Source organism: Pogona vitticeps, chromosome 1, assembly GCF_051106095.1.
Source record: "Pogona vitticeps strain Pit_001003342236 chromosome 1, PviZW2.1, whole genome shotgun sequence".
NCBI classification, from domain to species: domain Eukaryota; kingdom Metazoa; phylum Chordata; class Lepidosauria; order Squamata; family Agamidae; genus Pogona; species Pogona vitticeps.
Window position 1 is genome coordinate 201,666,912 of NC_135783.1, and position 26,820 is coordinate 201,693,731.

The following is a 26,820-nucleotide window of genomic DNA, read 5'->3' on the forward strand; positions in this document are numbered from 1 at the left end:
TGTAAACTCTTGAAAAGTCACTTCCAGTCAGAGTTCGCAGTACTGAACTAGGTGGACCTACCTAAATCATTATAAATCTTAAAAGCATATAGAATTATAGAATCATAGAATTGGAAGGTGCCTCTAAGGCCATCGAGTTCAACTCCCTACTCAAGGCGGGAATTCAAATCAAAGTAGTTCTTACAGGTGGTTGTCCAATTGCTCACCACCTCCTGAGGTCATTAGTTCCATTGTTATAGCGATCTAACAGTTAAAGAGCTTTTTTCCTGATATTCAGCATAAATCTGGCTTCCTGCATTCTGGGATGATAGAGGACACATCCTGGCCTTCCTCTGTATGACTGCCTTTCAAGTATTTGAAAAGTACTACCTTATATCCCCTCGGTCTTCTTTTCTCAAGGCTAAACCTTCCCAGTTCCTTCAGTCTTTCTTCACAGGGCTCGGTTTCCAGTCCCCTGATAATCTTTGTTGCCCTCCTCTGAACTTACTCCAGTTTGTTGGGATTATTCTTAAAGCACAGTATCCAGAACTTAAAGTGGCTTGTCCCTGTGTTCTCCAGCAATTGTAAAGAATTAACAGAACATGGTAGATATGTGAAGAAATGTAATCAAAATCTCATTTATAGCCAAGAGGGGCTATTGTCACATGGTGAAATAACCTCTTGAGGATTCTGAAACCCCTCCCTTCTGTGCAAGAGCAAGACACAAAGTGCTTTTGATCCCAAATAAATTTTATTTTATTTAACATAACAATAAACTGTAGGGTTGTTTTTTTAAAGGTGCATGCCATCATCAGGAAGAAATATCTGTTCATTTATTATGCTTATTTATTGATCAAAATCCTCTTCTGTAGCTACACAAATGGTGTAACGTTTGGAGGAAAATTGGCCCAAGTTAATAAAGCACTAGTATTTGAGCTGATAATGGCTATGATGATTTCTCAAATTAAAACAACTTGCCTACAAAGTTATGCTATTTATGCTATGGCATCATAGCCTTGAATCTTTTAGCCCTGAGAAAAGAAAATAGAAGGGTGATATGATAACACTTTTCAAATACTTAAAAGGCTGCCCTTCAGAGGAGGGGCAAAATCTGTTCTCAATCATCCCAGAGTGCATCAAGCAGGGGGTTGGGCTTGATGGTCTTATAGGCCCCTTCCAACTTCACCATTCTGTGATTCTATGAACATAATTAGTCAGAGGATTTGAACCATTGTATTATATAATATAATGGATACCCAATTTAGGAGAAAGGGTAGTCAAAAATCATTGCCCAATCGCCACCACCAGGCTCAGGACTGCCCGTGGCAATCTAGAGGGGATATTTGGCTTTTGAAAGTTCCCTGTCCCATGCTGAGGCTCCCCAAAACTGCTTCAGAGTTAAGGTGAGCCCTAGGGAACTTTGGAGCCTGAAAGCAGAGGGATTGTGAAGTTTTCAGTTAACTTAAATTAAATATTGCCACTGTGGGACAATGACATTTTTGATAATGCAGCAAGGGCCTCCCTCTTAGTAAACCAGTGAACCACCCATAGGTTGCCATATTGTGCAAATACGTAATTTTCTTCTTCAGATCATTTGAATTTTAAGTCTTTAAACTTCCCTTTCAGGAGGTTGCTTTGTTTCGCAATATTGTTCTGTATGCATATTTTGGTAATGATCTAAACCTTCCTTTCTTCTACAGAGTGATATTGCTGCACTTTACTTTAAAGTCGGCGTGAAGAACATTGGTACAGTGTTTCTTCATGCAGATGCTCAGATCCCTGATGAGCGTTTTCTCGTATTAATTAATGACATGCTGGCATCAGGTAAGCAAAAACTCACAAATACGAAAAAACCAAAAAAAAAAAAAAAGAGAGAGAGAGAGAGATTGAAAGACTCTTTCTTTTGTACTTTATTTAAATTTCATCTTTTCAAGTGATCACTGAAGTCTTCTTGGACTTGGGGGGGGGACTCCACTTTGATAAATATATTCATGATCAAAACAGTTGAGAAAGAGAGAAGATCCTGATGTGAGCAAAAGGCCACCAGGTTCTGAATAGGCTTCATCAGTGAGGGGGAAAGGTCAGCTGTTGAGATGAGTTATAGGAGCTATTAGGTCACCTTTGTGACACCAGCAGCACAAGCTGCAGAACATAATCAGCTGCAATCAAGCAACAACCCCCCAAAAAAGCTGTTTATTCTAAAATGCTTCCACTATTTTAATATTTGATATTGTTAGATAAAATGGCAACGATGTAAGCCCACACATATTTTGCCAGTGTAAATTGTAAGTGGCAATACATTTGTGGTGCATCTTTGAGAGTAAAAAATTGGACAGGGAATTATGTGCCTCATTGTCATGGATGAGAGCGGGATGATTCTTGGTCCTTCTTACGTGGTTGCAAACGCTGGGAGAGCAAAGGTGTTCAGAAATTCCTCTATCGAGAATTTTTCTGTTTTCATTTTACATTCAATTTACCCGGGACAAGAGTGTCATTCTTAACAGCTTTTTAAAAATCAGTCTCTAAAATTCTTCCTGGCAAGTGGTTATGATAGAATTGCAGAAATTCATTTTCTGACAGAATATATTTCTCCGGTACAACAACATAGGTAGGGATCATTATCTGTGCTCAGAGCCTGCTAATACTTTCAGCATATCATTAAACCATGTTAGACAGGAGCCCAGCAAAATATTTGGGGTATCTTTCTCATTTTTTAGCTGCTTCTTTCATTTTTATGGTTTTAGCACACCAGGACTTTCATTCAACAAAAATGAAAGTTGTTTTCAGGTTGTATTCTCAAAGGCTTTCATGGCTGGGATCCGATGGTTGTTGTGGATGTTCCAGGCTGTTCGGCTGTGTTTGTAAGGTTTTTCTTCCTAACGTTTTGCCAGTCTCTGTGGCCAGCATCTTCAGAGGACAGGGGTCAGAACTCTGTCTGTGCTCTGGTGCAGTTTGTTGGACAGTTGAGTATTTATAGCTGTGGGATCAGTTTTTGTCCTTTTCAAGAGATTGGGTGATTATGGTGATCAGCGTGTTTTTTGTTGTGGGTGTATTGTTGTGATAAGAGAGAGATGATCTGTCATTGTGATTGATGGGTGTAGTTAGCTAGTCTTTTGTGTGCAGTGGTTTTCAGGTTCTTCCCATTCATGTTTCCTTGCATTCGTTGAACTTAAGCCCTGCAGAACTCTTGTAAATGACTCCAAGAAAAGCAGAGAGGCAAGGCGACAGAGAATCAATCCACTCCAAAAGCAGACCACCTAGAGTGGTCTTAAGTGACTAGATAGGCGGGATATAAATAAAATAAATAAATAAATAACTAAAATAAATAAATGAGGAAGAAAAATAATCAAAACCTACCCCATACAAATTAGACACCTTTACACAGTAAATTAACTAAGTAATGTGTGTGTGTGTGTGTGTGTGTGTGTGTGTGTGTGTCTGTGACTCTGTGTGTGTGTGTGTGTGTGTGTGTTCCCCCCTACTCTGTTTAAATGAAAAGCCTAACCTTATGGCATTATTGTTCATGTTAAATGCCTGAATGTTTGGAGCAAACAATGCCTTTGTACCTGCACATTTTCTTTGCCATATATAAACTTGCATGATGTGATTGAGTGATACATAAACTGTAACGGATAACCCCAACCACACAAAATTTATTCTGATCATTTTCCTTCAGTGAAAAACCTCTCCATAGTAGAGATTAGCACCTGTTTAGTGTAAACAGGTTAAGAAGGTGAATATCTTCACCTATTCCATTCCTGGTAGGGGTAAAGAAAAATTCCAGAAATTTCCTCCTATAAGAGGATTATTTTTTAAAAAAAAAAATCCTTCTTTTGCATTTCTGGACTTTTTTTTTTTTTGCAAAACCTTCACATGGTGCTGTTCTTCAAAATCAACCTTGTGTGTTTTGTGCAGAATACCTTACTTGTGCAAAATACAAAGTCTGCAAAATGAAAAATTAAGTTTTTGCCCAAAACTTTTATTTCATTCTATTCTATTCTATTCTTTATTTTTCATTTGGTCAATTGGCTGCTAATGCTATTGTTACTAAAAATAAAGTACTGGTCTTTTTTCCATTGCTTTAATACAAAGGGAGAGAGATTCAAATTTAGAACAGATTTAACTGCTGTTCTCAAGTCTTATTCTTTATTCTAAAGTTATGTGTTAGGCTTTGCGCTCAGAAAACCAGCACTGCGCAAGCTGATTGTGTAGTTGATTGCATGATTCAGGTGATGCCTCTTGTGTGGCACACACAGAGAAGTGCTTTGCCTCAGTTTGGTTGTATTGAATTCATATTAAAATTAGTAGGACTTCTGTTGGATTGGCGACTGACACTTTATACTGATAGCAACGAAAAACAAACCAACAAATAAATGTGGCACCATTAGGCCTAACACATCGGTTTTGAGAATGAGCACTCTTAACCCCACCCTATGCGAGTTGAACAGCATTTTTTTAAAAAAAAATTCTCCAGTTGAAGTAGCAAGGGGAAACAGTATGGCAGTATTTGTATTCTCTGAAGCTATTGTAAAATATGTTGGTTGTGTTTATAATTGAGATGAACAGATGGCAAAGATTTCATTTAAAGTACTACTGTATACCCATTAAAATAATCTCTGCTGACAGTGTTTCTTCGCTAATTGCATTTACAGCACAGTAACAGAGAAGGAAGATTGTGAGCCTTTTCAGCCATTTACTATTTTAGGACAATAGTATGATCTTGTCGCAAAAGGAGATTCCCCCAGAATAATAGATGCGCTTCGGCTTTCTGTACCAAGAGGCACATCAAAAATATCGTGGAGTGGGGTGGGAGGGAGGGAGAGAGAAACCTGTTGGTAAATTTGGAAGGAAGAGAGATAACGTTTGTAAAACTGATGGAATAACTCTCAAATTGCCCTGAATCAGATTTTGCTTTCCACAGTTTTAAACCAGGATAAACAAGTTGCAGATTGATGCTGCCATTTTCATGGTGATAAATCTGAGCACATTTTTTTTTCTTTTGTGCCATTTCTTACATTGTAAGCATTTGGTCTCATCTCTGTCAATATTTTGGGATCTTTCCCCCCCCTTCTTTTATTTATATAAGAAGCGGCCCAGTGATGCATCTGGAGTGGAATGATCAATTGACCAGGTGCTGTCCCTGCCCGGGGATATGCTCAAATGTGTTCAGAGTCCTCACATTCTTTAGGGAGGCTCCTTCCATATCCCCCCTTTTGGGGTGAAAAGCCAGATTAAATATCTAATCAATGAAAAAAACAAAATAAAACTAAATGAAATGGTTGGGATCCTACTGGTTTTTTTAACATAAGTTTTGCCTAGTTTGCCACAGCTGTGGTAGTTCATTGATTGATCGATCGATCCATCGATCCATCGATCCATCGATCGATTCATCCATCCATCCATCCATTCAGTTTAATTTCTATAATGCCCATTTAACCAAGGGTCACTCTTGACAGGTCACAGGTTGCTATTATCTACTTTTCCGGTACTGCACTTGTTACAGGAATACACAAAAACCACTTGAGAAAATACAGGAATTTCTTTGAGATTAACATTAACAACCAAAGCCCAGTATCTTGTGGTGCCTTTCCTTAAGGAGAAATGATTTCCTGTTTACTGCTTGAGAAGGAAAGAGTCCAGAACCTCCATCGCTCTTCCTGTCACAGAAGTGGCTCGACTTACGACCGTCCTGACTTGCGACCAATTTGAGTTATGACCAGCTCCAGCCACAAAATTTTGCTTTGACTTGTGATCAGAGCTTTGTGTTACGACCGGGGGAAAGGCAGGGAATTTAAATTGCTAACCATTGATCAGCGAAGAGACTGCTTCTTTGCAGCTCTTTCACCCCAGCAGTTAGAGAGTGTGCGTTCGGAGGAGGCTTTGGACTGCCTGGTGCTGCTTTCTGCCTTTTAAAATGCCTGTTCTGAGTGAGTACAGGGTTTTGCAGCATGGGTTTGGGCTGGAGGGTTATGTTGCTGTGCTGTGCTATGTTCCAATGGGTCTTGCAGTGTTTTCTTTTTCCTGGCCTGAACGGATTAATTGCATTCCAATGGGTCTTGCAGTGTTTTTTGTTTTTTGTTGTTTTTTGGTGGGTTTTTTTCCAGCCCAGGCGGATTAATTGCATTTCCAATGGGTCTTGCAGTGTTTTCAGTTTTTGGTGTTTTTTCCTCCCATCTGGAATGGATTAATTGCGTTTCAATGCATTCCTATGGGAAATGGTGCTTTGAGTTATGACCAACTTGAGTTATGACCATCTTCCGTAACCAATTAAGTTCGTAAATCAAGGCACCTCTGTACTGGGATTCTCCAAGTTGGGAAATCTTAACTCTTCCAGATTATTGAATCCAGAACCACCTAGCTGCTGGGTGTTCGAGTTACAGTGGTGCCTCGCTTAACGATTGCCTCGTTTAGCGATGAATTCGCATAACGATGTTTTTTTAGAAAATAATATGCTTCGCATAACGATGTTTCCTATGGGTGATTTTCACTTAGCGAAGTTTGGGACCATGCTTCGCATAACGAATGCGATTTTAGGTCCCCTGCTTCACTTAACGATGTTTTTTTTCAATTAAAAAAGTGTCTTAGAAGGGTCAAAAACGGTTCTAAATGCTTGGATTCGTTAGAGGACCCCTTAAGTCATGTGCAAACCTGATTTGGCTTTGATCTGACTTTTCGTTAATTTTTTGTGATTTTTTTTTTTTGGCCCATAGGAACCAATGGACCTGTCAAAATCTGACAGCTCCATGCTTTCCTATGGGGGAGAAAACAATTTACAAAAAATTAACGAAAGTTCAGATCAAAGCCAAATCAGGTTTGCACACAACTTAGGGGGTCCTCTAACGAACCCAAGAATTTAGAACAGTTGCTGAGTCTTCATTAATTTTTTGTGAATTTTTTCTTCCCCCATAGGAAATAATGGAGCTGTCAGATTTTGACAGCTGTCAAAAGTTGGGGGGAAAAAATTCACCATAAATTAATGAAAAGTCAGATCAAAGCCAAATTAACTTTTGCATCCGTTTTAGAGGGTGCAAAAGCTAATCCAAGCATTTAAAACCATTTTTGACCCTTTTATGACACACTTAATTTTGCAAAAATTGACTTCGCAAAGCCATTAAAATGTATTGAGTCAGCTTCAATACATTCCAATGGAGGATACATTGTTTCGCTTAGCGATGTTTCCTATGGGTTTTTTCGCTTAACAACGGCAATCCGTTCCAATTGGAACGGATTAACCGGTTTCCAATGCATTCCTATGGGAAATGGTGTTTCGCATAGCGATGGTTTCACATAGCGATGTGTTTTTTTGGAACCAATTAACATCGCTATGCGAGGCACCACTGTATACAAACCGTATGTAATTACATACATTTTCCAAGCTGTGAGAATGGCCCCCATTATGAACAGATATGTACTGCCTGTAATCTTACAGGCTAAATGGAAGCCTCCAGCCATGTACAGGAACCCTGCAGGAACCCAAGAAACCACTTTTTATTGTCTGGATAGGTAAATGGTTGTTCTGGACTTGGTGGTGACAAATTATGAAGATCTGATATGGGATATTCTCTTCATTGATTGCCCGGTGTGCTCAGATGTCGCAAGAGTTATTTCTTTTTCCAGTTAGCTTTCTTTGTCACCCAACGTTCACATCCATTAATGATCCTCGGCAGTACAATAGTATGGATGATCTCAGCACTGGTCTCCACGGACACTTCCTTACCATGAAGGAACTTTCCTCATTTCTTTGTAGCTGCCTTTCGAAGTCCAAATTTATTGGGATACTGAATGTCCTGCATTTTCTCTTTGATTCTTTTGTTTACAGAAAGGAAAGTATAAAGAGCTCAAACTATTTCCTGTTTGGTAGGGGACTGAGTTCTAGAAGGAATGTGTTGTAGGGTTATCTTTGTGCAAATTCTGCAATTTATTTATTTATTTTTATTTATTTATTTTATTTATATCCCCCCTATCTGGTCCCACGACCACTCTAGGTGGCTTGCAATGAAAGGTACACCATTGTCTGAGTAATTATAAACAGAGGTGGAAACATCTACACGGTGGTTCCCGACCTTGGTTAACCCAGGTGTTATTGGACTACAGTTGCCAGAAGTCTTCACCACTAGCTGCGCTGGCCAGGTTTTCTGGGAGCTGCAGTTCAAGAGCACCTGGGTTACCCAAGGGTGGGAAGCACTGACCTACATGATAAGCTCCTGTGGCTTTTTCTGAAGAAGTGTAAGATTGTAGGCAGCTGTGGGTGTTCAGAAACAGCAATCTGAAATGTATATCCCCTTAAAGAACAGCAGTACTCAGAGTTGTTCTAGGCGTTGTTTTTGTTATGTGCCATCAAGTTGTTTCTGACATATAATGACATGATGAATTCATGACCTCCAAAAGATCCTACCGTGAACAGTCCCACTCAGGTTTTACAAATGAAAAGCAATGCCTTCCCTTCTTGAATCAATCCATGTTCCACTTTTCCTACTACCTTCCTCTTTCCCTAATGTTAGCTTCCAGTGAGAGTTCAGGCTTGGTTTGATCCAGAACTCATTTTATTGTCTTCCTAGCAGTCCACAGCAGTCCTGGTATCTGCAGACTTCTCCTTGACTCCAAATAAGTCCATTTCCCCCCTCTCTCAGCTTTCTCCCTTGTCTAGCTTCCTGGTCCATACATAGTGATTGGGAGGATCTCAGCAATGGCCTCCAAATCCTTACAGTGAAGGCATTTTTCTATTTTCTCCACAGCTGTACTTCCACATTTCAGTTCTTATGTGGTGTATTTAGGGTGTAAGCAGATGGGGAAATGGCTTGCATTTTGGACTGCTTGTGGCATCATCCAGTGTGCATTGTTTCCTGGCAGCCACACAATGTAGATGAGATTGCAAACCCGCGTGATCTGGGCCCAGGCACATCCGTACCCAGGAAGAGCTACCCTCCTTAGGGGCTAGGCTTGAGGGATTCCTCCACAGATGGAAGGATCACTTGAAGAAAGATCACTCCAGCGACCCTCTCCAGTGTGATCAGCTATGATCCATTCTCATACTCTGATCCCATTAAGGGCCCTACTGGTTTCACTGGAATCTCTGCTCTTAAACATGTTGCTGATCCGTGAAAAGAAACATGCAAGACAGAAGAGCCCTAATGGCTTGGCCACCCTAAATGAGAACTACTATTTGCAAATAGGATAAGCAAGAGAGTCTAAATTAGAAGAAAGATGGGCTCGAAGCCAAAGGACATCACAATATCACCAGGTTTTAGAAGAACATTCATTTGGCCTTTTACATCACACAGTAGAGAAAGAAGGGCTTGATTCAAAGACATCATTGTAATGACTGATTATTATATTTGTCTCATATGGAAATGAATCATTACTGAGAATATATATAGGGAATATTTTATCGAGAGTGCAATAATACATAAGTCACGTGAAGCACAGCAGAAAATACCAGCACACTAACATGTACAAAAAGGATTTAAATAATAATGAACCCAGTCTTGGAAATATTCCAGAGAAACAGAAAATGGAAAAAGATCCAGGGAATCGTTTTTCAAAATATGGAAAGTGGGGGGTGGGGATGTGTGGCCAGCCACACATGCTTTTGCATGCATATAGTTCTTTCACTGTAATACAGAGAAGATTAATTTCAAATTTCCTTGGCCATGGGGGGGGGGCATTTTTGAAAAATTCTCTTTTCTGTCATCTGTAGTATCATCTTCAGCCCAAACAAAGCTCAGAACGAGATGTGGGAGCTTTGTATTTTTATCCTGGGATCCTTTCAAAAAACAACGTTCTGCGTAGACATGAGAGCTTCTTATTTGTTTCTCAGGGGATACAAACATGGAGCTCAGCAGCACCACAGCTGCCATGGCGATCCATCCCTGCCCCCCCAGAACCAGCCTGGTTCCCTCACCGTCTCCTCACAGCACACGTGCCTAACAGCGGCAACATTGTGCCAATTGCAGGCATAGTCCCACTGGAGCTGCCGTGCCTCTCCCCTCAGTCAACGGTTCAGCAGATTAGTGGGGAGACTTGTCTTCCTACTTCTTCACAAGAGGTCTCACAAGTCTCCTCACTCAAGCTGCTGAGCTGTCGGCTGAGGGGAGAGACAGGGCAGCGCCGGCAGGACTTGGTCCGTGTGCTTCAAGGAACCCGGTGAATGAACTATGCTGGTTCTGGGGAGTGGGAATATCCCCTGGGATATGAATAATGCACTCCCATATCTACTCAGAACACTGATTTTTAAAAGGATCCAATTCAGAGATCATCAAGAACCACTGGTTTGGCAGTTCGTGTCAGTTTGTTCAGTAGCCAAACAGGTGTTCAGTGATTCCAAGCCCCTCTTCCTCCAGTGGCACCCACTCTGAGGCAGCGCCCCATCTTCTCTGCCCTGTCTCTTCTTGGTGTTGCCTCTGAGTGTGTGCCCACCAGAGGAGGCAGGACTTGGAAGCGCCGAACCCCTGTTCAGCTGCTAAACAGACTGGCATGAACCACCAAACTACTGGTTCGTGCCCATCTCTGATTCAGTGACATTAATTATTCTATTAGGACAGCCAGTCGGCCATGTCCTTATCATCACTGCATTCTTAAAAGTAACTCATTGCATCGTATGTTATCACCAGGTGAAAACTGAACTGAAAAGGCTAAACTCAACTCATGGAATAATCTCCAGTCACCTCTAGTGGCCATCAACGTGGCAGCGGCAATTTTGAGAAATTAAATGCTCCCTCTCCTATCCCATGGCCCCCAAAGGTTTCTTCATGATGTAAGAGATCCCAAGAGAGTCTCGGGACTTTGGGTCTGGGAATGAGAAAGATTTAATACCTAAAAAAGGCCATGGCTGTTGACATCATCAGCCTTATGTAGCATAAACTAGCACAACAGGACTTCAGCCAGTGGCTGAAATTGAGTAATAATTCACATCTAGAATTAAAGCAGCCATATCAGTGAGGATGTGGTGAGTTAGCTTTTCCATAAGTTCCTTAGATTCAGTGGGCTTACTCCTGTTGCAGCTTACTATTGGATTTTGGTCATTTTGAAATGGAATGTACTTACATAGCAAGGTAACGATAAAGGGTCCCCTTGACAATTAAGTTCAGTCATGTCTGACTCTAGAGGCTGGTGTACATCCCCGTTCATAAGCCCAAGAGCCAGCGTTTTTCCGCAGAGACTTTCTGTGGTCACGTAGCCAGCATGACTTGACGTAGAATGCCATTACCTTCCCACCGAGGTGGTACCTATTCATCTACTTGCATTTGCATGCTTTCAAACTGCTAGGTTGGCAGGAGCTGGGACAAGCAGCAGAAGTCCACCCCATTACACGGATTCAAACTCCTTACCTTTCAACATACTAATTACCTCCCAATTGTATCTAATTGTAAGTGACTGTACTGCTTCAAATTGCCTACTTCCAAGCTTAGAGACTAACCTCCTTCAGTAATTTAGTAGGATAAAATGAGGATGAGTAAAGGAACCCTAATACCCACTTTAAGCAACAGCCAGAAGAATGATAGTATAGAAGCAGCAATACAGAAAGTTTAATCTGGATTAAGGGTACAAAATTCTTGACTGAACCTCAGATATAAAATTGCATAAACGGTTCCTCTTTTTACAGGTGATATCCCTGATTTGTTTAGTGAAGATGAGGTGGAAAATATTATTTCTTCTACAAGAATGGAGTTACGGGGGCTTGGCCAGGATGATTCAAAAGAAAGCTGCTGGCAATTTTTTATTGAACGTATTCGTCGGCAACTAAAGGTAAAAGATGCAGGAAGAATATGAGGAAATATATTCAGCATAAAGTAACTGCTCTAGAATAATGCACAAATAAAGATTTCTCATAATAAAGATTTTTTGAGGCAAATTATCTTTGTTGGTGAGCATTTTAAAAGCCAATATATTGATTTATTTTTAATGTATGGAACATAGTTATTAGAGGTCTGAAGAATATTATGCCCTTTTACTCTTTACATTAATTGCAAAACACCGATTGAATTATGAAAGTTCAACTTGCATCACAGCATTGCATCTCTTTTTTCCTGATAAAGAAGTCTGAACATCAGAGAAGACAAAATAATAATTATCATTTATTTTTAAAGGAAATTTTAATAACTCCTACAGTGAAATGTGTGTCATTTAGGAGAGACACATGAGCAATCACTGGGCTCAGAGCATGAAATATGTATAATTTTTCCTATGCTAACAGTTCCATTAAAGTAGTAACACCAGTAGTTGTAGTAGTCATCGTTGTTAATTTATGAATAACAAATTCCCGCAGGGTAGATGTTTTGGTCTATGGTGGCAAAAATACAAAAAAGTCATGAAGATAACATTTAAAATTCTAGAGTACTTGTTGTGACATATACTTTCATGGACTACAGTTACCGTAATCAAGAAGGGTATTCTCATCTGGTTGGTTTATGAATATTGTACATGGATGTAGAGAGAAAAAAAAAACTGTGTTAGAAATGGTCATATATCAAGAGAATGCAAAAAGTACTGTCTGAAAACTATTTAATTACAATATGTGCAAAAGACACTGGAACAATAAATTTTTGGTGATAATGCAGAAGTAATCCTAGAATTGCTATTTGAAATATGTGGCAGATAAGCCATGAAGGCATATGCTATCTGTTATAGTCTTTAAATGCTATTTAATATTATTCTTCTGCAAGTTTTTATCATGCTGTGGGAAGTGAACCCATAAACAAAAGCAAGATGGATATCTCTGTTGCACAGAGATCTGTAAGGAACTTGAGTCTACAAGCAAGAAAGCGTGAAGGAAACATGACTTATTTGTGTAGGTAGAGCTTGCTTCCAAGCAGGGATGTGCACCAGCACCAAAATTCAGATTCAGAATTCAGATTTGGAATTACAGCCCTTTGGATTCAAAATCTGGAATTTTTAAAATGCAGAAATTCTAAATATCTGGAACTCTGTTACGGCTAATATGAATATTATATAGTCTTTATTTTCCCATTTAAAAAACCCACAAACAGGCAAAACATTTTTAAAAAGATTTCCTTGTGTGTCCTCTGACACCTTCCCAGCAATTGTGCCAAACGCAAAGAGTGCCCACCATAACAGCCAGCCGTGCCTCGGAAATTACACTTAATGGGCGTCCCGATGGAACCCTGAGCAGTGAGTGGGGATGCCAGCAGGAAAGGCCAGCTGCCTTGGGGAAGCGGAGGACAAGTCACACTGGGAGCAGATGGGCAAATACCCTGGGGCAGCCCCGGCAGCCAGATTGCCAACAGCATGGGGCACAGCGCACTTGAGTGAGGGAGCATAATCCTGGAACAGCAGTTGGAAGAATGGAAGAGACAGAAAGAGGGGGGGCAGCAGACTGAGCCATGGCAGACCTAGTGCTGAGACTTCAGGGAAGCCCAGCACTGGTAGGTTAATCTTAAGGAAAATACAGTGGTGCCTCACAAGACAATGTTAATCCGTCCCACGAAAAACGCTGTCTTGTGAAAACATCGTTTTGCGAAATGCGGTTCCACATTGGAATGCATTTAAATCTATTTAATGCGTTCCAATGGGGGAAAATCGTCGTCTTGCAAAAATCTTCCATAGAAAACATTGTCTTGCAAAGCGCAACAGTGATCGCAAAAACCAATCGGCACGAGACACACACAATCGTCTTGCGAGGCACCACTGTAGGTTTTTCATCAGATCCAGGTTCCAGGAATGGGTGGTGTGGCTGGACCACCAGGCTTGAGAGAACCCTATCTCTCACTGGGCACTCTTGTTAATGGGCAAGACATCAGTCCCTTTGCCACTTTGGCCAGACCTCCCCCAGACAGACTCCTTCTTAGCCCAGGAAGACAAGAGATCGGTCTCTCTTGACTTGTAGGGCTCCTGCATGTATGCCTCTGCCTCTGCCATGTCTTTCCAGGACAGGCCCCCACCACCATGCTTCTAAAGCATGGCACTGGCCCCCAAAAGCTTGCCCTGTTGTTCCAAGGATGAGGGATTTTGACTCAAGAATACAATTGCAGGTGCTGCTGTTTATGGTGCTATGAATGTTGCTGGTTTCTTCATGCTTTGTGTGGTCCCTCAGTATTAGACAGAACTTCTTCATTAGAAGGTGGAGAAGCATTCTGGGAACATTTTGGGAACAACTTAAGTTTCTCTGAAGTCAGCAAGCGTCATCTTTTCCTCTGTCTTTTCACTAGATTGCAGTGTATAATGTCTAGTTTGTACGTTAATTGTTTTCTTTTCCTATTCAATTGCTTCCCATAATGCTTTTGAGCCTCTTGAAAAATGTAGAGAAGAGGCTAGTAACAGCTTTAGTACATACTTTTGTCTTGTCACTTGATTATTGAGGTAATGGTGTCTTTAAATTATCACTAAAATTTACATGTTTACTTAGTAATCTTCACTTATTTCCTCTCTTCCTCCTTTGCTGCCATCAACCTGTAAGGTAAAGGTAAAGGTTCCCCTTGACAATTTTTGTCCGGTCGTGTTCGACTCTAGGGGGCGGAACCTGTAGCTACCTCTATGTCAGTGTATTTGCCATTTCACTCAGGCACGTATTTTACTCTGCACATAGCCAGCACTCAGGTATTGAACTCAGCACCACTCAGTTTGAATAGAACTAATAAGGTTTCATTAAAATAACAGTGTCAAGAGAAGATTGTTTATTCCTAGGCTTTAAGCTTATTCAGCACAGTTCTTCATTTTCTCTGTCATCTCTCCTTAAGACTGCTCTTTCAGAACCCAGAGTCCAAAATCTCCCTCTTTCCAATCTCTCTATACCAGATTGCTTCACAAACACACTCCCCCTCCTCATCGATTTTCTCTCCTGGCCAACATTTTTACCAGCATCCCATGCTCCTCACTCACTCACTCCCATCATATACAGCAGGACCCCTATATACATAGGGGATCAGTTCCACAATCCTGCCATGGATGCCTGAAACTGCAGATACAAGAGAACTCTATATACAACATACAAGGAAGTTGGACAAGGGCCACATTGAATGTTTTATATAGGGCTGCGGCAAGCCACTGATAAGTGAAACCATGGGCATCGATCCTGTAGATACAGGGGTCCTACTATACTGACCAAGCGATGCATTTATCATCTTTACACATGGAAATATAACCATACATCGTAACCTGGTTTGATTTTAAAGCTTAAAGTAGCAAACAAGAAATGATACGTCTTGGGTGGAAGCCGTATTGTAAAGTAGTGACAAAATTCACATAATAATTGTGAGTGAAGGGCTAAAGATTGAAAACTTCAGATGTTTGTACTCCAGAAAATGATACACCTCTGATAGGTTACATGTGAGCTCAGTAAACACATTTAGAATAACATGTTTTTACATTCTTAAGGCAGACACAATTGCTTGGGTTCCAGTGGGAAGTGGCCTTTTCTGTGACTGGACCCAGATTGTGTGAGATTGCCTTCCCTGAGAAGTTCACTTGACCTCCTTCTCTCTTGACTGTCTGTCATTTTAGGACTTTGCTATTATTTTTGATCTACTGGGCATTTCAGTAATTTTAACATGCCGAGTCCATGGGTTTGGTGTTTTTAAAAAAACTGTTGCTCCAATCTTCTAAGTATTTTTATTATTCAGGATTACACGATTTTGTAGGGACGTGGTGGCGCTGCAGGCTAAACCGCAGAAGCCTGTGCTGCAGGGTCAGAAGACCACGCGATGGAGTGAGCTCCCGTCGCTTTGTCCCAGCTCCCGCCAACCTAGCGGTTCGAAAGCATGTAAAAATGCAAGTAGATAAATAGGGATCACCTCGGTGGGAAGGTAACATCATTCTGTGTCTAAGTTGCACTGGCCATGTGACCACGGAAGATTGTCTTCGGACAAAACGCTGGCTCTATGGCTTGGAAACGGGGATGAGCACCGCCCCCTAGAGTCGAACATGACTGGACAAAAATTGTCAAGGAGAAACTTTACCTTTACCTTTTACACGATTTTGTAGTGGATACCCAATGTTGCGATGACAATACAGTACAATGGTGAAGGATATAATTTATCACTGAAAAGAAAATACAGGTAATTACATTTCAGATAATAGAGGGAAACACAATCTCATAAGATGTACCTACATGCTTGGAAAGATCCATGTGCACCAACTTTTTATTGCTACTTGTGGTCCATCACACCAATCTTGTATCAACATTGTGACCTTGCTAGTTCCTTTCAGACTTTCTCCAGAAGTCTGATCAATAGCTGCTGCTCCTCCATTCTTCAGATGATGGATAGCTTTGGTAACTCTTTAATCTTTATTGGTCTTCAATCAAATCCTTCACAGTGACCTTCGGATTTGGATCCCTCCTTGATTACTCAAAAAAGGTTCCTGTTTCAGAGATAGAGAGCGTCTAAAGCAAGTATCTTCCGTAGCTTAGAATTATTCTCTATTTCGGAATGGCAAAGTATCCTTCCTGTGCATTTGTTTTTATATCCAAGAACACTAACTCTATGGTTGGCAAGGTCATTTGTTTTTAAACTGAACTTTCCTGGGTGTTTAACCCCATATTTCCATATTTCCCATTGGTTCCAGAAAGCCCTTGGTAATGGTTACATTCCTAAGAAAGTAATTTAGAGAATGTATGTTTCAGGTCACATTAACAGTGTTTTTGATTCATGCATGTTCAGAGGTGTTGCACACTTTACTATCCTAATAATCGGGGCGGGGGACCACCAAGAAATGTAAATTAAATTTTTGGCCATTACCTTTGTGCAACAGCATTCAGTTTGAGACAAAATGTCAGTAACAAAGACAGAAAGGTGGATCCTTTTACTGTTTGAACAACTCCTTAGCTGGAAGATGCTGGCCACAGAGACTGGCGAAACGTTAGGAAGAACAATCTTCAGAACACAGCCAAAGAGCCCGAAAAACCCACAACAACCAACTCCTTAGCTACTGTTTCCTGGGCTAAATTAGAGATAAGAGATGTAGAACAGAGTAATATAATAATTGAGTTGGAAGGGCCCTATAAGGTCATCGAGTCCAACCCTCTGCTCAATGCAGGAATCCAAATCAAGGTATATCTACCAGAGGGTTCTCTAATTTTCTCTTGAATTCCCCCCAGCATTGGAGTGCTCACTGCCTCCCAAGGTAATTTGTTCTATTTCTCTTTTTGCTCTAACAGTTAGGAAGTTTTTCCTGATATTCAACCTAAATCTGGCTTCTTGCAACTTGAACCCATTGTTAGGCATCCTGTGCTCTGGGATGATGGAGAACAGGTCCTGCACCTCCTCTGTGTGACAGCCTTTCAAGTATTTGAGAAGTGCTATTATATCTTCCTTTTCTCAGGGCTAAACATGCCCAGTTCTTTCAGTCTTTCTTCCTAAGGCTCGGTCTCCAGCCCCCTGATCATCCTTGTTGCCCTTTTCTGAACTTGTTCCAATCCATTGGCATCCTCCTTGAAGTGCAGTGTCCAGAAGAGGACACAATACTTAAGATGAGGGCTAGTCAGAAATGGGGACTCAAGTCACACAAATTGTTATCAAGTCAAACTTAAGATGACGTGACTCAAACTTGACTTGGGTTTCTTTTTCAATGACTCAGACTTGACTTGTGACTCTGAACCCATCCACCCCTCCCTTCTTTCTGGCGGGAAAAAAGCTTATTTTTAATAGGGACTCAGACTTGGGACTTGGGACTCAGTGTTTGGTACCAAAGACTCAGACTCGGACTTGGAACTCAGACCCAAAGATTTGGCAACATTTTTGGGCCTAACCCATGCCAAACAGAAGGGAGCTCGTACCTTGCGGGATTTGGAAACTGTGCTTCTGTTAATGAAGTCTAAAATAGCATTTGCCTTTTTAGCAGCCACATCACACCACTGGCTCATTTTCAGCTTGTGATCTACAACAATTCCAAGATCCTTCTTGCATGTAGTATTATTGAGTCAAGTATCCCCCATCTTGTAACTGAGCATTTGGTTTCTTCTTTTTAGGTGTAGAACTTTGAACTTTATCCTTTTAAATTTCATTCTCTTGTTTTCAGCCCAGTGCACAAGCCTATTTAGGAAACATTTAGAGATATGTGTGAGAAATAATGTGGTTAACTAGGAGGAAGGGCAAAGACTTAGCAACTAGTGGCTTCCTCTAATCGATCTAATCAGAACAGCAGAAAGTTGATGAACCAATTAGTACACCTGGAATGTTTTGTGATGTATTCACATACAGTATATATCACAGTATCCAATGCAGTTAGTACGCCATTTGTAATCCTCAAGATGATTTTGGTTTTTCTGTTGAAAGCTTGATCTTTTACTATTTTATTAAAGTTTTACCTTGGAAGTTAAACCTATGATATTTTTGAGCCAATTCAGTTTGTTTGACTGGGACTGGGCATTTTTTTCAAGCCTATTAAGATCTCTTTGAATTTTGTTTCTGTCTTCCAGGGTATTAGCTATTCCACGCAGTTTTGTCTCATCTGTAGATTTAATTAACATCCCCTGCACTCCTCATCCAAGACATTAATAAAAATATTGAAGAGTACAAGGTCCATGGCCCAGCGCTGTGGTACCCTGCTTGTTACCTTCTCCCATTTTGAGAAGGTACAATGTACACAAGTAGCTGACAATGAAGGATTTCCTTCTAGTGCAAATACAAGTTTTGGAGGAACAGTTCTGGACAGGATAACAGCAGGAGGGTAGAGTGCAATTCCCCTTCCCATACTGATCCCAGTCATCATCATAGCCCCATACACCCCGGTAACTGCTATTTGCGTTTTTCAAAAATGTAAATGTTAGCATAAATGTGCATTTAGCAGCACATTTCATTTTTCTACAAAAAGCTTTACATAATAGTATGAGAAGAAATCACCCTTGGGTTGGTGGGGTTCATTAAGGGCATTCTGACAAAGCCTGAGGAATACAGCCAATACTGAAGCAGGAGAAAGATTGGGGTAACCATTAGTGCTTTCTCAAGAAGCCTCCTAAAACTGTCTTGGTTCTTTGATACCGGTACTTCCTCAAGCCAACACACTAGATTTAAAAACAATGCTCCTACTTTCTAGTCCAGGGGTGGGGAATGTGTAGCCCTCCAGATAATGTCAGACTGTAACTCCTATGAGTACTGCTTTTTACCTGTGCTGGGTGGAACTAAAAGAAGTTGCAGTCCAGCAACAGTTGTAGGGTTGCGTTTTTTTTTATTCCTGCCTAGCCAAGCTTACACCCTTTTAATTCCCATTGGTTTTGATGGGATAATTATAATCATGCAAGTTTTAATCAAATTATATATTTTTGTAATTATAATTGCATAGTATGTGTGTCGTGGCTTCAAGTGCTCAAATCAGCTTTTAAACATTTCACTGGAGATCATAAATCATAATAATGATGAGGCATCAAGTCAATTCTGACCCCTCTCAGAATTTTCTAGGTACAGAGTACACAGAAGTGGTTTATCACTTCCTTCATCTGGGGGTGCCCTGGGTCTGTGCAGCTTGCCCAAGGCCACCCAGGCTAGTTCTTCTCCCAGGAGGCACAGTGGAGAATTGAACTCTCAACTTCAGGCTCTGTAGCCAGATACCTAACTCACTATCTATCCAGCCAGCTCAAAGATTTGTAAATACACCCACCCTGGAAGGAGTGCATGTATTATCCCTTCTATTGCTGTAGAGAGGTTAGTATGATTCTCTGATATGATTTCTGACTCTTTTTATGAAGATGTGGTTTCACTAGATCAAAAGAGCATCCATTTCTAAGGAAGAAGCCAGGCAGGCTGCAATAGAATGTATATCTCTGATATGTAGATATGTAAAGTCAGATGGCCTCAATATACAATAATTAACACGCCTGAATAGGAGAGAGATACTGAGAGCTGACAGAAACAAATGGATGAAGTATAGGATCAAAGACATCATCATCATCATCATCATCATAGATAAATATTAATGGAAAGCATGAAAATAATCATTCAACATGGGCATGTCTAAAACTGGTGATCATTAAGAAAAAAACTGGAGACTTAATTTTTGCTGGACAAGAACACTGATTGACTGCGCTTAGTGTTTTTAAATAATAATAACCTTAGAACACAAAGCTAGAAGGGACCCTATGGATCGTCAAGCCCAGCCCCTGGCAAGGAAGCCCAGTGGGGAATTGAACTCCCAACCTCTGGTTCTACAGCCAGAGACCTCAACCACTGAGCTGGGTGTTTGGCAGTATTTACTATGACAGGTGTGGTCACACATGCCAAATGAATCATAATGAATGGATTTCACAAGCACGTTGAAAGAAAGGGCCTCTGTCTGCCTCTTGCCCAAAAAAACCACACTTTGTGGCAAAGAGAGGGGGGGGCTTCACCATGTATCAAGTAGCTGGGATTTTAAAAATCAATTTTATTCACACAGACCCCAATTCAGCAGCAGTTCTTACTATCAGTATAACTGAACCCTTAGAGAAGTTAGACCAGCTATCCTGGGGCTGCTAAGAAACCAGTGCTGGAGGGAAGAAGTGGAGGATCTCAGCCCCATGGTAGAATAGTGGTTTCTTGTTTTCTTGAGTGCAATTTCCTTTTGCCAACGTTCAAAGTCTTCTCTTTGTTTTGTATAAGATCGTTCATTATTTTCCAAAATCTGTTCTTTGATTTTGTACGAACTGTTTCCAAAACCTTGCAACTTTTATTTCCTGGCTTACTGCCAAACACATTCTTTAATTTGTTTTCATTCTGATTCTGATTTTTTTTTTCAAATAAACTTTAAAAAGACCTTTGGTTTGGAAGTTGCTTTTAGAGGAACTCAGGTCCTAGGCCTTGTGCCTCGCCCATTCAACCATGGAGTTCGGAGAGTAGTATGTTAAAAGTCCCCAATGCTCTATGGAAGGGTAAACTCTGCTCGGGCCCTTTTCAGCTTCACTGAAACTGGCACCCTCTTGCTAGAGCATAGGAGAGAAAAGTTCAGATGCCAGCAGTTTCTTGATAAATTCTTCCGCACTTTGTGGAATCAACTGGTGAGGCTCAGACAGCGTAGCCGCAAAAATTGCAACTGGGTAGGGGCTGACCCCCGAAGAGAGTGACTCACCTAATCCATCAGGGTGGTTGGATTTCATGTTTGCTGGATCTACTCTGCTAGTACCAGATCATCAAAGCCCAGAAAATGAAGACAAATGTTTGTATAGTGGCTCCTTGAGGGTAGATCTACATTTGGGCAGACTAATTCTGAGCATATGCTTAGCCTAGGAATTTGTTGTCAGTACTAGAGCTGACCTTGCCGTCTTTGGTATGCAAAAACCGGCTCCTGGTTCTTCTCCTCCTGCTATCACATACATGTCTCCTTTGAGAGAGAAAGAGAGAGAGAGAGAGAGAGAGAGGTGTTTGATTGTTGCCATTCAGCAAGTACAACCACCAGCAGATGTGCATAAAAAGGAGATAACAATAATCATCATGAGCCATCCAATCAATTCTGACATATGGCAACCCTTTTTCTGGGTTTTCTAGTTAGAGGACACTCAGGAGTGGTTTCCCATTCCCTTCCTCTGGTGGAAGGGTGCCCTGGGACTGTGCAGCTTGCCCAAGGTCACCCAGGCTGGCTCCACTCACAGGTGACACAGTTGGGAATCGAACTCTGGGTCTGCAACCAGAGACCTAAGCCATTGAGCTACCCTGCTGCCTTATAAAAAGGAGAGGTGCTCAAAATTAAAATAAATTGTCTGGTTCATCCTGTTGTAAGTCTGATTCATCTTGCCCTTGTGATTGAAGCTGATATCTCGTGTTCAAGTGTTTCGATGTGGGTATGTTTTTTCTTATTGAATTCCATGCCTTTTTGCTGGTCGCAGTTTGTCGTTGCATTGCATTAGCTGCTGCTGCTGAAAAGCTGGGAGCCAGAAAACTTCGTCAGCTACACTAAAGACATCCAAAGGCTTACCTCCAGATGCCAGTTTACCTTTTGCTGCAGGCTAACGAGTAAACGTGTGTCACTTCCTTCCTTCCCCCATTTGTCTCTTGGTCGTCTCTGGGAGAAGACAGAGGAGACGTTTTGCCTTTCTTCTTGAGAGACGAAGGGGCAGCCACAGCTCCCTCTGTTGCCACCTCAGTTGGTTAGAACGAAGACATCTCTTACATTTTCTGTCTCCATATATTTTTATAATAAAGAAAAGGGGTCCTGTTTTCTTAGAATAAAAAGTTTAGACGATATTTCTTTCCAAAGAGGAATGTGTTGTGTGTCAGCCATTCCAATTTTCAGTGGCTAATTCCACAAGTTAACTTGGAAGTGCTTTGGTGGTGATGATGGTTCTGCTAATACGTTCTACCGAAATCAGTAGGGCTGAAAAGTCCTTAACTTTTGTCTAGGTAAATACTGAGCAGGCTGTAACTATAAGGTCAAAGAGAGTTCTGCAGCCTGCTGCAGCCTGAAGAACGGAGAATATGGAATGGATGCTAAGTGCACAGTTGGGAAAAGGAAAGTGTTGAGCTAACTGATTTACGGAAGCACATTTTAAAGTTTTACATGGAGTACCCAACTAATTAATTACACGAATGACGCCATTCATCTTCTGATGTTAATTTGAAGCCTAGTTAATTATGGAAGGCTCTCTCCTGAGAACAGTTTTTGCTTTCCAGGTGGTCTTATGCTTCTCCCCAGTGGGTTTCACCCTGAGAGCGAGAGCAAGGAAGTTTCCAGCTTTAGTCAACAGCACCGCTATCGATTGGTTCCATGCCTGGCCGCTGGCCGCTCTCCAGTCCGTCAGCACCAGCTTTGTGGACAAGATGGACCTACTCGATGTAAGTACAACTTGCTTAATTGATGGTGTCACCGGCATTTTGAAATGGTCTGTTCTGCAAAAGTGTTCACCTTCTTTCCATAATTTGTTCATAACAGTGCCTGGGTTGGTTCTCCCAACTAACAGACACAAGTAATCATGTTACTATTGCATCTCTGTTGCTGCTCCCAGACTTCGGAACTCCCTCCCACAAGAGGCCAGGTTGGCCCCATCTTTGCTGTCCTTCGGCAACCTTTCTCTTCAGGAAAGCTTTCCTTCAGTGACTGGCGACCTAAGCGGGATTTCTAAATACTGTAGATTGTTGTGCCTTACTGCCTTGAATGTCCTTCTTGTGTTGCTTTTTGAACTATTTTTAGTATACCATATTTGCCGGCATACAAGGCGACTGGGTGTATAAGGCAACCCCCCAACATTTCCACTCAAAATATAGAGATCCTTATATACTCGCCGTACAAGACTACTCTCTCTTCCGTACACCTTCCACACACCAAATGTCTGGGGTCGTGAGGTGTCTGTTTCAAAGCATCTGAAACACTTTGAAGTGCTGCCTCCGTTTGTTGCCTGGAGAACTCTGCTGCCAGGGTGACTCTCTTTCCCTCCAGAGGACCAGCGAGACAAACTGGAGAGACCAGCCGAGACAAGGGGGGGAGAGATACTTTTGAAAACTGGTTCCGTGGATTGTGCCTGCAGGGAGACCAACTTGAGCAGCTCGAACAGCGGGAGAACTGTCTGGTCCAAGAACCGGGAGCGGCATTTTTGGGAGTTGGGAATATTGGTGGAGCTCTGCCTGGGCTTTGACTCGGGGGAGCTCCCTCCTAGGCTGGAGCTGCCCAACAGAGGGACGTGGTGCCCTGGCTTTCAGAGTCAGCCGCTGGAGGGGCGCTCCGAGACACGATTCAGCTTCACGCTGTCAGGGGCGTGCGGATATACCCGCTCTGGGCTGTTGGGGTTGAAGTGCACCCAGCGTACAAGACGACCCCCCCCACTTGGAGGCATGTTTTTCAGGACCAAAAAGTCATCTTGTACACCAGCATATACAGTAGTTTTTGCCTGATCCTTCTTAGTATTTGTGTACTTACTCTTTTTAGCTTTAAATATTATCTTTTTTAAAAGGGAAATCTTTTAAAAGGGAAATCTTTTAAAAAACGGAACAGCGTTCCATGTCTAGTCACGCTGGCCACATGACCACGGAGGATTGTCTGTGGACAAACTCTAGCTCTATGGGTTGGAAACGGAGATGAGCACCGTCGCCTAGAGCAGTGGTTCTTAACCTTTTTGAAAGAAATGCCCCCTTGAGCCATTGAGGAAGTTATCATCGCCCCCCTCCCCGCGGTGATGATATCTTATTTATTTATTTATTTATTTATTTATTTATTTATTTATTTATTTATTTATTTATTTATTTATTTATTTATTTATTTTTTAAGACACTTAAATCCAATGACCCCTGAAAACACAATTAAATTCCAAGAAAATGAAATGCCCCCCAAAAAGTAACATTTAATGATTTAGTTGCAAGTGAATTTAAAGACGCAAAAAGAAATATAAAAAGGGCATAAAAACAAATGCAGGAACTAAAAATTTCAAGACAAAAAGTCTGAAACTAAATTAAAATTGGAGGAAAATATATATTGATGCACACTGTAAAAAGGCTGCAGCCATCTTCACAGGTTTGGCTTGCTCCAGCGCCCCCCTACCCCCCTTTCTGCTCCAGCGCCCCCACGCCGCCCCTTTTCGTTCTACCGCCCCCCTGAAAAATGAAATCGCCCCCTGGGGGCATTATCGCCCACGTTAAGAACCACTGGCCTAGAGTCAGACATGGCTGGACAAATTGTCAAGGGGAACCTTTACCTTTACCTTTTTAACATCTTTTAATGAAGTAAGCTGCCTTAGTCTATTTAAAATGTTTTTAAACAAAATACAAATAAATAAATCACTAGATGTTATTTCACTTCTAGCAGAGGCATGTACAATTATCAAAACAGAACCCTCACTCATATTCTCTTCTATAACAGAATCTTCTGGCAAGCAATATAAAGTTAATTCAAACAGATTCAGTAAAAACACAGGCATAGATATGCACCTGTTACAATAAAAATGGTAAGAGCATCATTGCATCTCAGAGCCTCAGAATCTGACCCAATAGGGCTCTTCTGGATATTTTGAAGTTATCCTAAAGGAACTAAAAAGAAAATATAGATTGGTTGTTCTTCCTAACGTTTCGCCAGTCTCTGTGGCCGGCATCTTCAGAGGACAGCACTCTGTGCTCTGGTGTAGTTGGCTTGGGAGTGGAGTATTTATGGCTGTGAGATGGGCTTTTGTCTCTTTTTTTGTAGATGGGTGATTAGTGAGTCTTGTTGTGGGTGTATTGTTGTGATAAGAAGGAGAGATTATCTTTCACTGTGGTTGATGGGTGTCGTTAGCTGGTCTTTTGTGTGTAGTGATCCCCGGTCCTTGTGGCTGGGTAGAGTTCGTTGACCTTTTGCACACTGCATTTTTTAGAGCTGGGAGCCAAGTTTTGTTGAGTTTCAAACTTTCCTCTTTTTTGTTGAAGTTCTGCCGGTGCTTGTGGATTTCAATGGCTTCCCTGTGCAGTCTGACATAATGATTGCTGGTGTTGTCCAGTATTTCGGTATTTTGAAATAGAATTTCATGTCCAGTTTGTTTTAGCTACTGCAGATTTTTCTGTTTGTTTTAGTCTGCAGTGTCTCTTGTGTTCTTTGATTCTCGTGTGGATGCTTCATTTTGTGGTTCCAATAAATACCTAGCCACAACTGCAAGGTATCCGGTATACTCCTGCAGTGGTGAGGGGGTCCCTTCTGTCCTTTGCTGACTGTAACATTTGTTGTATTTTTGTGGTGGGCTTGAATACTGTTTGTAGGTTGTGTTTTTTCAAAAGTTTCCCCTTGCGATCCGTGACCCCTTTGATGTATGGCAGAAATACTTTGTGGGTGGCTGTTTTTCTTCTTCAGTTCAGTGTTGTTTTCTTGGTTTGATGGCTCTTGTGATTTCACTTTTCGAGTAGCCATTTGCCTGAGGGCCCAATTCAGATAGTTGAGTTCAGTGCTGAGAAACTGAGCTTCACAGTTCCCATTTGCCCGGGTCTACCAGTGTTTTGATTATGCCTCTTTTTTGCTGTGGGGGGTGGTGGTTGGAGATTTTGTGTAGGTACCGCTCTGTGTGGGTGGGTTTTCTGTAGACCTTGTGTCCCAGTTGGAGGTCAGTTTTGCATAGGACCATGACATCTAAGAACGGGAGTTGGCCCTCTATTTCTTTTTCCATGGTGAATTGTATATTTGGGTGGATGCTGTTGAGATGGTTGAGAAATTCTTCCAATTTTTCTTCACCGTGGCTCCAAATTGCAAAGGTGTCATCCACATATCGGAACCAGACTGTGGGTGCGAAGGGTGCCGAAGCCAGGGCAAGTTTTTCAAGACGCTCCATGTAGAAGTTTGCTATAACCGGGCTGAGGGGGCTGCCCATGGCCACTCCATCTGTCTGTTCATAGAATTCATTATCCCAGTGGAAATAGCTGGTCGTTAGGCAGTGTTGGAAGAGGGCCTTGATGTCTTCTGGAAAGAGCTGCTGGATGAGTGTCAGGGTGTCCTTTATCGGTACCTTAGTGAACAGGGATACTATGTCAAAGCTAATCAGTCTGTCCCCAGGGTTAAGTTTTAGGGTGCTGATCTTGCTTAGGAAATGTCCTGAGTCTTTGATGTAGGATGAGGTTTGTTCAATGTGGGTCTGTAGGAGGGTCGCTAGGTGTTTGGCTAATTCATATGTTGGGGAGCTGATGGCACTTACAATGGGCCTGAGTGGGATTGAGGCCTTGTGGATTTGGGGGAGTTTGCTCTGCACCACCTAAGTAGTGGTACCAAGGCAGCAGAAGTTATAATAATAACCGGAGTAATTAAACAGTCCCTGTAACAATTTGCATCCCTGCAGCTGTCAACTTCCAATGGAAAGGAGAAAAAAATGGAATTCTGGTGTTTTCAGCACCCATGAGAAGTAATAGGGAACTAAATGCTAGTGTTCAGGAATCTCTGTCAGGATTAGGTAGTAGAATGTTACCATTAGGGCCACTTATGGGGAGGGGGGAAAATCTAGTACCTCCCTGTGAGCATTCTCAGGCATAGAATGATCTCAAACTA

At 41.6% G+C, this 26,820-nt stretch overlaps 1 protein-coding gene across 1 annotated transcript in view; it reads left to right on the forward strand.

Moving 5' to 3' along the window:
* LOC110088588 (dynein axonemal heavy chain 11-like) overlaps positions 1-26,820 on the forward strand; it is a 269,144-nt gene that overhangs the window by 122,885 nt on the left and 119,439 nt on the right. Inside the window, exons 43-45 of the mRNA XM_078394150.1 lie at positions 1,680-1,803; positions 11,582-11,724; positions 22,509-22,670. Coding sequence (XP_078250276.1) covers positions 1,680-1,803; positions 11,582-11,724; positions 22,509-22,670 — 429 coding nt within the window. The remainder of the gene's footprint in view (positions 1-1,679; positions 1,804-11,581; positions 11,725-22,508; positions 22,671-26,820) is intronic.